Genomic DNA, 12,405 nt, shown 5'->3' with positions numbered 1-12,405 from the left:
TGGGACAAACTGCTCAGGAGAAAAACAGATTAAAGATCTAGAACAGGTGATTGGGCTTAGGACTATAAAATAGTGGACTCGAGGCATTTGCTCTTCATGAGCACCCTGAGTGATATCAGCATTCACACGTAAAAGTTGAGAATACTAGTTTCAATCTGATATGACTGGTTTTAAGCATAGAAAATCATTTTTTTAAAAATCACTCTTGCACTGTACTTGTTTCACGGTTCGCTGCAGAGCTACATTCCTGCAACCTAAACACACTGAGAATCATGTTCAGATTCTATCCTGGGTGTGGGAAGGGTCCTCTCACACTTGTACCAGTTAAGGGTCAAGTAAGAGACAACGTTGTGAGCTATAGGTGTGAAGAAGCAGTGAGACCCATGTAGGGGTAAGGCACTGATCTCACATAGGAGAACTTTGGAGTGTGTGGTGCGGCTTGGCAGGATAGGACTGGGAAGTAATTTTGGGCCAAATCAATGGTGACCTTTAGATTTTGCCATGTGGAATCAGGAACAATGTGGTGTTGCAATGAAGGCCATGAAGCAAAGCAGAAAATAGCACTTGTGGTTGTAGCAGGTGAACTTTAATAACTGCCAAGGAGAATCATGAGCCATGTGGAGACCCTGCCAGCCAAAGGGGGAGGACCAGGGCCTGGGATTCCATGGGTCTCCTGCCCTGGGATTGGAGCCAACAACTGTTTCTGTTGTTATTAAACCCCTCCTGTAACCCTTCTCCAGTTGGGAGAAGTAAGAGTGGTATGGATTACTCCTACCCCTGAGGACAGAGCTGCCCCTGTGTCCTATTCATAGGAGAACTGCATATTTGCTGTTATACATGTACAGGAACTTCACAGAGCTGAATGTAGGATTATTCTAAGAATTTAGATGCTAGGCCAAAAGGGAGAGGAGTCTTTTACTGTAGGGAGATGTTTCTTCTCTGTTGCTTTGTTAGGGTTTGGACATGGTCTTTCTTTCTTTTTTTTTTTTTTTTTTTTTTTTTTTTTTTTTTTTTTTTTTTTTTGCAGGTGCTTATTGCTTATGCTGCTGAGCTAAATCCCCAGCCCAACAAAGCAACCTGGGTAGTCTTTGTTTAAGGAGAATCTTTTCTTTCCTGTTGACAAAATTTATTCCAAACTTAAGGCTTTATAACACTACAAATATAGTTTCAGGTCATTTGTTTTGTGGAGTGTTAAGTACCTGGTCTCTGATAGTGCAATGATTCCATCTGTTCTTCAAAGTTTAAGTTTGTTCCCTAGTGAAGACTACATGTGTTACTCTTGGAGGATGGTAGTGGCCAATATTTTTTCAAAGTACCGTAGTGACATGCTGGGCTTTCTTATCTTCACTGCCTCAATTAGCAATGGACCAAGATCATGCATTGTTGTTTAGACTGACCCATCTGCTGTCTAGTGAGAAATATGAAGCGTATTGTGCTGTTATGCCAGTGAGCTTGGAGAAACCAAGGCTGCTGTTTTGCTTATTGATCTTGGTGAGAGTCTTTGAATTCTAGCATTCTGAGTAAACCTTCATCTTAGAGAATGAAGGGAGGCACATCCTCTTCAGGACATGAATGTCAGATAATCATTTAAAAACACCACCAGCAAAACCACATAAGAAATCATACAGCTCAGGCCAAAGTCACTCAGATATGCTTATCTTGGGCAAGCTGTGCCCGGCCCTGCATTTGGGCCTTACTCTGGAATAATGTGCTCACATATTTTCTGTTATTCCTATTGGAGATACTTTAATGGTCCGTCATGCCCCTTGTCCTTATTTAACTATGTTAAAGGCAAAAAATGAGACTACAACAGGTGGACTTCTGCCCCATGGATGTTTGAATAGGAGGCCATCTTCATGCCAGGTAGTCCTAGGCTTGCATTAGATGGCTTTCCCTTAAGTTACTCCTCCTCAGTCTTTCTTTTGTCCATTATGAGTGGAGAAGTCAGTTATGGGCTTGGCTTGATAAAGCCATAGGCCTTACATCAGCAGAGAAATCTTTCTTTCATAGTCAGACTTAGACCTTAAGGTTGTGGACTGTCATTGTACATTGGAGAGCAGTCCTGTGAAAACTGTTGAAGTTATAACATTTTCTTCTTTTATCTTATGAGTTATGCTATGTTGCCAAATTTTGATGTATTTTCTGTATATCTATGATGCTTGGGGCTGGTTTCTGAAGCTATATGTATAATTATGTAATTTTATAGTGCTAAGGGTCAAACTCAGCACCTTGATGACACTAGGCAAGCATTCTACCACACAGTTGCACCTTTAGTTCAAGCATATTAAATATAGACATTTTCTGAGGATTTTAGAGTGAAAGTTAGGACTGTCTTGGAGAATCTGTGTTGGGTAGTAGTACTACTGTGGGTCCTGTAAAAGAAGTTTAAGGCAATATTTGCCATGAAATAGTTTTGAGAAACTCATTGAGAGATCTGGAACCACCCTGGGTTGTGGGATACAAGTTCAGAGAGTCTGTGTTTTCTTTCTATCCTCTTCTGGTTTTCAGGGTTCCCCATTGAACCACTGAGACTACTGACAGGTAGGAAACAGCAGCTGCTGCTGTTAGTCTCAGACTCAGATGCGTCGGCTGAAGGACTCACAGCCAGGTTTCTGCCAAGGCCTTTGCCTTTCTTGAATGACTTGATCACACACTGATGTTTCAAGGCTGGGTGCTCCCCAGCTGGAGCCCTGAAAATGCTTGCGTGGCATCACTAGAGAAGGAAACTCACTTGAAAGAAACTCCCACAAAGTAAATCACCAGGACCGGATGGTTTTCATCCAAGAGTTGGGGAGGAAATGAAGTGTGAAATAGCATAGATACTGATGAAGACATTAGTTCTCCATTAAAACCACAACTGTGTCAGAGTAGAAGTTTACTAACATGATGACCTTATTACTAGAAGAAAGAGATTAGTGGCCTTGCTCAGGCCTTTAGAAAACCTGGACCACTTGGAAAGAATAACATAAAATATGGATGATGACATAATGAGCTTTATTTCCTCAAATCAAGGAAGAAGGAAATCATGACAGTTCATGCATGACAGCATTTTGGTAGAAACCTTAGAAATAATGTGATAGTGAATATATAACACATATGCTGTTAGTCTGTACTCTTCATAGTATACATCATTAATCAGTCTGGTATTCTTCTATCTAAGCTTGAATCGGGCTTCATTCCTGAGTTTTGTGCTTTCAAGTACTACTATAAAATGACCATAATCAACTGTTAGAATATATTTACCTTCCCTACCTAAGAGAATATATTTCAAAGAATCCTGGGACTGGATTTTGTTTAACAATAGCTGAAAAGACTGCTAACTCTGCCCCAGCTCTGGACGCTCAGGGGGGCTGTCCATGAAGGGTTTACCATTACATTGAGCAAAGCATTCCGTTGCTTATAGTAAAACTCTTTGATTATAACAATTACCCTGATTTCTAGTGACATCTATATAAAGGGGCATATGAAAGAGCAAATATCCCAAAGTGAATTTAAAGAAGATATTTATCTCCTCTCAGTCAGCAATGAACCATTTTGCTTGATCAATGAATACTTGCTGTATATTTTGATCAGCAGAGAATCAGAAAATAGTGTTGTGACTCCTCAAAAAACTACGGTTAGAAGTTCCCTTCTTAGTATCTTTTCAGAAGAGTTAAAAACATCATACCACAGCGATATATATACACATCCATGTTTATAGAAGCATGGTTTGTAATAGTTAAATTTTGGAAGTAACCTAAATGCCCATCAACCAATGAATGGATAAGAAGATGTGGTTCTTTTATATATAACTGAGGATTACTCAGTTATAAAGCAACATAAAATTGAAATATTCACAGTTAGTTAAATGAATGGACCTCAAGACCATAATCATAAGTGAAATAAATTGGACACACATGTGTAAATATCACATTATCTCTCTGGTGTAAGAAACTGAAAATGTAAATAAGAGCATAAATGTACAATACGTACTGTGAGGTAGGAGGAAACTTCCCTAGGAAAAGGGAAACAGGTAGGGAGGGGGAAGGAAGGGAAAGAGAAAAATATGATTTAAAAAAGGGATAAAATGAAAACCGAAGTTTGTGAATGAGGAGAGGACAGGAGTTTGAAAAGAGGGGATGGGAATGGTAAAAAAGAAATAAAGAGAAAACAATCAATATCATGTACAGATACATATTCCCTTTAAAGAATATAATTGTTATATATACCTAAATTTTGCCAATAAAGGTTACAAAAGGATCTCTCTGAAATTAAAAAAAAAAGTAAAATAAAATGCACTTAGTGTGGGAGAAACACTAATTCAATTCTGATTTCTCATTCGGTCACCCTGGGGAAACCAAGTACTGTGGTTCAGAGGTCAAAGAAACAGTGATGTGATGAGATCTTCTGGTTAGCAGACCTGGTTGCTGATCCTCAGTCCACCAAAATGTACCCTGTGACCTGGGTTGCATGTTGCAAATTCATAGGTCATGGAATAAAACCCCGGGGAGGTCATTCTATCTAGATCTTTGTGACACAGGAACAAATGATTATCACCTCCATTTTAAAGATGAGCCAGTGGATTTTCAGCAAGAGGAAATGAAATACACAATTTGAAGAAGACATGGAGGAGAGTGATGAGAGCATCCAGGCTCCTAGTGAATAACTATTCTTATTTCATCACTTTGCTTTTGAGTCTCAGTTTCCTCATCTCTAATGTGCACTGCACAGAATTAGCACAGTATTTGGAACACATTGAGGAATTGCTGTGATTTAAATGATTATATGTAGTGCTGATAACTTACATTTGTAGGGCATTTTACAGTTTATAAAGTGCTTTCATTTGCACTATTTTATTCTGCTGGTGATTCCTCGAGCTGAGTAAGCAGCAGGATTCCTTATTTACTTTTCACAGATAGCAACTCTGAAGGCTTAAAAGGTTAAAGTTAGATTTCTCTGAAGAGTCAGAACCAGGGTTAAAACTCTAAATACAGTTTTTTTTCCATTTTGGAATGAAAAATAATGTAGAGTTGACTGTACTTGTTATCTACATTAGTGACAGCAGAACATCTTCAGTGTCACAGAGTGATAAAAATAGATGTTTCACTGTGAGGGCAAGGAGGTTCTCGGCAGTAAACAAACTGAGCTCACCAAAGTGTCCTTTCCTCTGTCAGACTAGGTTGCAGTGGCCTTTAGGGAAGCCTTGGCATGGACAGCCTGCTTAATTTTTCCAGTTTCCCTGGGGAGTTGCCTCTTCATCCCAGTGCCAGACACGGGGTCCACCTCAGAGAACATGGGGAGAGGTGTTTTTTCTGAGGTGTGGAGACCACCAGCACCTAGCACATCTTTAGAAAAGGGGCTGGACTGTGTCTCTCCACAACAAACTTACTGTACTTGGTACATATAAGGAGAAACAGCCTGGCAAGTCTTAGAGTTTATGTACCATTGATTTTTATTTTGAGACTTGGCTGAGAGGAGAGCAAGAATGTGAGAGAGTAAATCAGAAAGAGTAAAGGAAAAGTTCTATTGTTATTTATAATATGTAACATAATTCATTGATTTCCTCAAAAGATAGCTTGTACTTTACTATATATATATATATATATATATATATATATATATATTCAGTTACCATAAAGATAAGAAATACGGACATGTATAGAGAAAGAGGACTGTTCTTAGGTGACCATTTTAGCATTTATTACCTCCCAAAGAAACACAACCACTTTATCTTCATCAGGGACACAAAAGTATATGTTTCCATGAATGTGCTATGGTGTTCTTTTGACTGTTTCTTACATTGTTAAATACATGGCTGTGAGGAAACAGTATACTACAACAAAAGCTTGACCAAGTGGACTTTTGTCTTCCCATTGAAGAACATTAATCAAACCCTTGTACAATTTGAACCATTAAAGGCATAGACCTCTTTGAGAATCCCTTAAATCCTGTGTCCTCTTCCCAGAGAAATGCAAGCTCTTACAATTTAACTGGTAACATTTGGTGACTAATAGAGCCCACCCTTACCCACTGATTTAGTGAATAACCTCCTCAATAATTAGAAATTAATATTGTATGGAAATTTTTCTTTTAGCATTCATTTTAGATGTCTGTAGTTAAAATGCAGGTAAATAGTGTCAGAAAAATATTCTAATTTTTAGGAAAGCATCTCACTTCTGACATTTGTATTTTATTTTATTTTTATTTTTTTTTAATTTTATTTAAGGAGAAAAGAAAAAAAAAGTACGGAAAGGGTACAAGTTATACAGATTTACAGAAAAAAAAATGAACAGTAGGAAATCACTAGTTAATGGATTACATATTGTCATCTTAGAAATAATTGTTCAAGTCACAAAATTAAAGCTTGTAAAGTGGACATTCCAACAATGATACTGCAAACAGTTCTGTTCAATGATCCAATAAAACTCTGTGATATCATTTTCTATCTTATACACTTAAATATACATGCAGTTATATAGTTTGGAGCACTTTCTTTTCCTCTCTTTTGTACCATGACTATTACACATTTTGGATTTCATTGCTCCCACGGTTCTTATTACTTTTTTGGAAGAGAGTAAAACCAAATGTGACATAACAGAACAGAATCGGTCAAGTCAAAAGGGTGGACATAATAGATAATGTAAAAACATAATACAAGGTGATCAACAATGGTTACCATAATGCCTCCCGTTATCTCTAATAGAATTGCCTATATCATTAGTTATAATACAATTGAACAAAACCAACAAAACCAAAACATTGGAGACATTGTAGGTCTTCAAAAGTAGATAAAAGTCAACAAGAATGGGCGTCATAATGAATCTCATCTTCACAGCTGATGTCTAAACTTTCGAACCTGATACTATCCAGCAAAACAGAATAGGGGAACATCAGTTAAAAACCAGATGGTGAGAGTAATACAGGGCTTTAAATCAAGGTAATGAAAAGTCAAAGTGGGTTACTATAATATATCCTGCTATTTTTTTTCCTTTAATTAAAAGGATAAAGATAAAAAAGTAAATAATGGAGTGGAGATTGAGATAAAAGAGGGCATAACAACGAAACAGCGCAGATCAAAACATAACCATTTAAGCAGAATAGTGTTTCACCACCAGATAATCCTAACCTAAAAGTAGTTACCATATTGTCGCTTTCCTTGAAATCCCTGAGTACAACTTCGTATACTGTAGCATTAAGTATATCAAAACAATGTAAACCCATTCAAGAGAATGACAGCATTACAGAGTATTTAGAATCGACTAACAGAAAATGAACAATGGTTTCTGTATAATCTCCTTGTCTTTAAAAGGTTTTTGCTTATACTATTGTACATAATAAAATCCAATAAGATACAGCCTATTTAGACCATTGGAGACAGAAGGACAAAAGCTAGATGAGACTTCAAAACAAGATGATACTAAATCAGTATTACCTATTAAGATGTCATTTTCTCCAAAATAGCTGTTCCTATCATCCAATCTTCTCTGCCTCATTTCTGTTGAGCTCTTTTTCTGTCAGTAGCTGTCAGTTTGTCTTCTTCATTTTGTTCTCTGCTCCATTCGTTGTGGCCTCTCTGCCATTATTTCTGGATTCTTTGTATTTTTCTTTTTTTAGAATATCCTGCAATACTCTCTGTAGAGTTGAATTCGTGGTTGCAAATTCCTCCAGTTCCTCTTTATCCTGGAAGCACCTTGTTTTTCCATCAATTTCCAGGGACAGTTGTGCAGGATATCTCAATCTTGGCTGGAGATTATTATCTTTCAAAGCTTGAATTATTTCCCCCCACGCTCTTCGTGATTTGATGGTTTGTGCAGAGAAATCTGCTGTAATTCTGATGGGTGTTCCCTTGTAAGTGGTCTGTTTCTTGTCTCTGACAGCTTTTAATATTCTGTTCTTGTATTGAATTTCTGGAATTTTTATTATTATATGCCTGGGTGTTGCTCTGTTTGGGTTGTAGGTAGCTGGGGTCCTGTATGCCTCATACATCTGAGTATCTTTACCTTTTGCTAAATTAGGAAAATTCTCCTGGATTATTTCTGTGAGTAGCTTTTGTAGTTCACTTGTTTGTGTCCCTACTTCTTCTTTTATGTTCTTAATCCTTAAGTTATGGATCCTCTTATCATCTTCTTGTCTTTGTATTATTGCTGTTTGTTTCTTTGTTATTTTTAAGAAGTTTTTCATTTCATTCTCCCATATTACAAGTCTGCCCTCCAGTTCAGATAGTCTGTCCTTAGTTTCTTTCAAGCTGTTATGCCAGTCTTCGATAGACTTCTTAGTATCTTGGTAGTCTCTTTGAACCTGCTTCACGTATTCTATGCTTTCTCTGTTTTCTCCATCAAACAATTCTCCCCTTTTTTTCTGTTCTTCCATTCCATCGCCTGTTTTTTCTTGGGTGGTACTTAGCATTTCTCTAACTATTCTGCATACTTCTAGCTTCAGGTCGTTGATAACTTCATTCCTGAATTGGTCTATGAGGCTCTCTATATGGCGCCTTATGTGTATTGGTGCGGTGTCTGCTATTGCCTGTTTCTCAGAATTGGGGGCCGAGGAGTCTTTCTTGTTGCTGCCTCTTCCCATATTCTCTGTTCCTTATATATGCAAGCTTATATAAGAGGCCCAGCTTCTCTCCCCGTCAGCCACAGCCTGATCGAATTGCGCCGGTTAGGTGTTCCCGCTCACCGCTGCGCACCAGGGAGTTACGGACCAGGCAGCCTACGCGTCTCCCCTCCCAGCCACCGTCAGGCTCTGGGATCTGGGTTGGGACAGCCTACCAGGTCCGCCGGCAGCGTCATGCAGGCCAGGTGTATTAGACACTTTCATTCCCTCAGCTCACTCAGTAATCCATCGGTGGCCAAGAAGGATTTTAAGACAAACGCTCCAGCTTTCTCCTCAAGGAAGTCTGGAGGTCTCTGTTAACCCCCTACCCCCACTTCTGCCAACATTTGTATTTTAAATATATACTCGTATATCTATTTATTAATCTTTCAGTGCTTTTTAAAAAAGATACTGCATAGTGTGTACTCTCATAATCAGTTTCTGATAATATATATACATATATATATACATATATATATATATATATATATATATATACTCAATATAATAAGGAAACTCTGCCTTTGCTGTTAAGTCAATCTTGATGATATGTAAAATATAGTATGTACAGTAATACTTTAATATATACAACAGCTCATATGCCATCAATAAGATCTCATACTTCATACTTGTGAATTCTTCGAAAAAATCACTTCCACATGTTTCTAAAACTACTTAACATTTTTTAATGGTTGGTGGTCCATTGATTTTAAATATCTGACCTGTCAAAATGCCATTTTTAAACTTCAGTGATACAGGCTTGGAATTAGCCAGGGTTGAATTTATTACAGAACAAAGAGAGGTGATGATTAACACACCCATCTGAGCAGTAGGGGGGAAAATAATCCTTGAGTGGATTAGATGCCATGATCCTAAAACCACATTCTCTGAGTGTTGGGTCCTTGCCCAGAAATGGGGAGAAGCCAAAAACACTGATGCCTTTTAAATGACAGGGTGTCTCTACGGAACTCAAGTCAGGGACAATGGGGCAGATAGCGGAGGGTCAATCTTTTTCCTCCCATGAGCTATCAGAATTGAGAATCTTAGAGTCACTCTGTACAGTAACCCTCAAAACTGACAACTTACCCTATTTATGTTATATAATTATCAATCTGCCGTCTAGGAGGAGATTGAATGAAAGTCTAAATAAATGGGATTTAATTACAAGAATTAATTTATAACTTTCCATGATTTTGGTAGGCTACTTTTAAAACTGGCTTAGGCTGGGTGTGGTGACGCATGCCTGTAATCTCAGCACTTGGGAGTCTGAGGCAAGAGGATCAATGTGAGCTCAAGGTCAGCTTGAAAATCAGCAAGATTCTATATAAAAAAATCCAAAAACAAAACAAAACAAAACAAAAACTTCTTTAGAGGATTCCATAAAGTCAAATCATAGACAAACCTTTTTCACTCATTCACTGACAGTATCTGGTTCTCTCTTGGAACATTTTTCCAGAGAAATTTATCTACGTATGAGTAATCTATGAGTAGAGTATGTAACTCATTGTCTGACTGATTTTCCCATTATTTTCTCATTGCCTTGCTTGTAAAAAGTGTGGATTTAAAAACAGTTGCATTGCGTGATAGCTGTGTTGGAGACTAATTCTCTTCGAGACCTCCAACAGAAGGTTATGTTCCTGAGAAGAAAACAGACTTCTGGAGGAAAGTCATTTTGACCCCAATTCTCTGGGAGGAGGACTGCTTGAATCACAAGCCCAGGTGCTCAGGAAATCTCCTGTCAATCTGAGATGGGCTGGAACATAGTGCCATGTCCGAAGCTTCTAAATACAGTTCAGGCTGGGTCATCGTGCCAGATGCTGAATTGGCACCACTGTGAGAATTAAAGTGGAAACTTCGACAGTGCTTAAATGCCGTGGCCCCTAGGCTCAAAGTCTTCCTACGCTGCGACTGGGAACGGCTGGGCAGAACGTTATGGGGAGGAGGGTAGGGGCAATGTTGGCAAGGAAATCCTGCTGCCTCGGCGATGCTGCCACTGCTTCAGAGGGTAACAGACATGCAAGAACACACCAACTATTTTAGAAGCTGTCAGCTTCTGAATTGCTGACACACTTGGAGGACTGTCTTCAGGGGTCATTCTAATGCTTCAAGGTAGGTAGGCCTGGGGAAAAACAGAGGCATGCTCTAGCCAAGAGGCTAGCTGGGAGCAGGTGGAATCAAGTGACCTGATGAAGATGACTCAAGAAGTCAGAATAGACTTAGAAATGACATGTTGACTTTGAGATTGCCCTAATCAGCCTTCCACACAGAATCACCTCACTCCCTTTTTCTTTCCAATCACCAAAAATCCCTTGATGACTCATTCCCTTTTAGGAATGATTTTAGAAAAAGAAAGCAAAAAGGAGACAGTAAAGACACAAGAGGTAGGCTTTTCCTGGAAAGTCTGCAGATATGGGATATAATAATAGAAGTCTAAGTTTTTTCAAGTAACTTAAACGGGGTCAGTAGTTTGTAAATATAATGACAATGTCATTAAAAATAGCACCAATCCAGGGTACCGCTTTAACTTTTAATGCTTGTCCTATGCTTCCAAAATTGACTCCTTTCTGCTGCCAAAGCCTTTGATTTTAGGATTTCTAAAGGGGATGTGTGATGGTGGATGAGCTTGAATGTTAGAGGGAAAAATATCTGGGTCTCTTTCTTCCATTTTACAGATAGGTGGTGCTGGGAATGTCACCTTGTGTAAGTCTCAATGATCTCACTTGTAAGTAGGGTTAAAATGCTCAATTCTTGGGCCTTCCTCTTAGCTGCCTCACTGAGTGCTAGGTCTTTTCTGTTTCCCTCTTATCTAGAGCAAAGGGCCAGTGCTGTTAAAAGGGCTCTGAAGCTGGAGTCAGGGACTTTTGCAGCTTCTGTCTCTTTAGGTTCCTTGTGCAGTGTCCTCGGGCTGCTTTTTCAGCCTCAGTTGCTGTATCTGCTCCTCTGTTCAAGATTAGAGTTTACTACTTCTCTGGTCCATTTCTTAACGGAATAAAAGTCTTTTCTCATCAGTCTGCCCTTTTTCTATTTTTATACATGGTCATTTTCCTTCTCAAACAGTGTGGCAGTCATCAGGAACCAGATAATCTTAAGTTGAAAAACAGCCTTTCTTTTCATTGTTTCTATTCACAGTGGCATTTTTCTATTTCTTTGTTTTTCCCCTGCCTTTTTTTTTTAAACCATTGCTCCTAATATCATTTTTTTTTAATTCCAGGACTTGAAATATTTTCTTCACCTTGTAATCCTTTCCAGTTCTGCATTTTACAGTTCCTTTGTTGTGATGTGATTGTCTTCATTCAAAAGGAGGCAAAACTTTCTTTCAGAGACAGATGGGGAGTGGTTAGGAAATGATCTAACCCTTATGACTACTCTCCCTGCCCAAATCATGAAAGAAATTGAATGTTTCTATTCAGTACCTGGAGCAATTGCCTGAGTGAGTGTGATTGTGAAGATAACCTGTGCTCTTCTCTCTACCCTAAAACATCTCTGGAAACTGCACTCAGTGCAGATAGCCAGGACCCTCTGGATGTGTCTTGTGGCTGTTGCAGTTGTTTGTTCTTGGGAGAGGTGGGTGTCTCTGTCCCTCTTCTCCTTCCTCAGCATCACTACCTCTAGCATTTGTAGGAGGGCTTGATTTTTTTATCCATTTTATCCCCATGACCATACTTACTTCCTTTCCTAAGGTTTGTGTGGAGCAGAATCAGTTATCTCGGCTTTTCTAGATGTTTGACCCTAACGGCTATGCACACAAGTCACTGAATTTGCTGCAGTCACTTGAAGCCCCTGAGAACTTTCAGGTCAGATTGAAAGGGTTTAGCACAATGTAAAGTCATG

The 12,405-nt window shown here is 38.7% G+C and overlaps 1 protein-coding gene across 2 annotated transcripts in view; it reads left to right on the top strand.

The window, feature by feature from the left end:
- Tbx15 (T-box transcription factor 15) overlaps positions 1 to 12,405 on the top strand; it is a 113,998-nt gene that overhangs the window by 36,629 nt on the left and 64,964 nt on the right. Inside the window, exon 1 of one of the 2 annotated variants that reach the window (XM_013143185.3) lies at positions 10,447 to 10,683. The exons of the other annotated variant lie outside the window; for it this stretch is intronic. Coding sequence (XP_012998639.1) covers positions 10,674 to 10,683 — 10 coding nt within the window. The 5' untranslated portion in view covers positions 10,447 to 10,673. Of the gene's footprint in view, positions 1 to 10,446; positions 10,684 to 12,405 lie in introns of those variants that run through there. 2 annotated transcript variants of the gene reach the window in all.

The sequence above is a fragment of the Cavia porcellus genome, unplaced genomic scaffold, assembly GCF_034190915.1.
Source record: "Cavia porcellus strain 051 isolate PalLab524CR breed Dunkin Hartley unplaced genomic scaffold, mCavPor4.1 scaffold_1, whole genome shotgun sequence".
NCBI classification, from domain to species: Eukaryota; Metazoa; Chordata; class Mammalia; order Rodentia; family Caviidae; genus Cavia; species Cavia porcellus.
The sequence above is the reverse complement of the archived record's forward strand: the minus strand, read 5'-3'. Positions and strand labels throughout refer to the sequence as shown.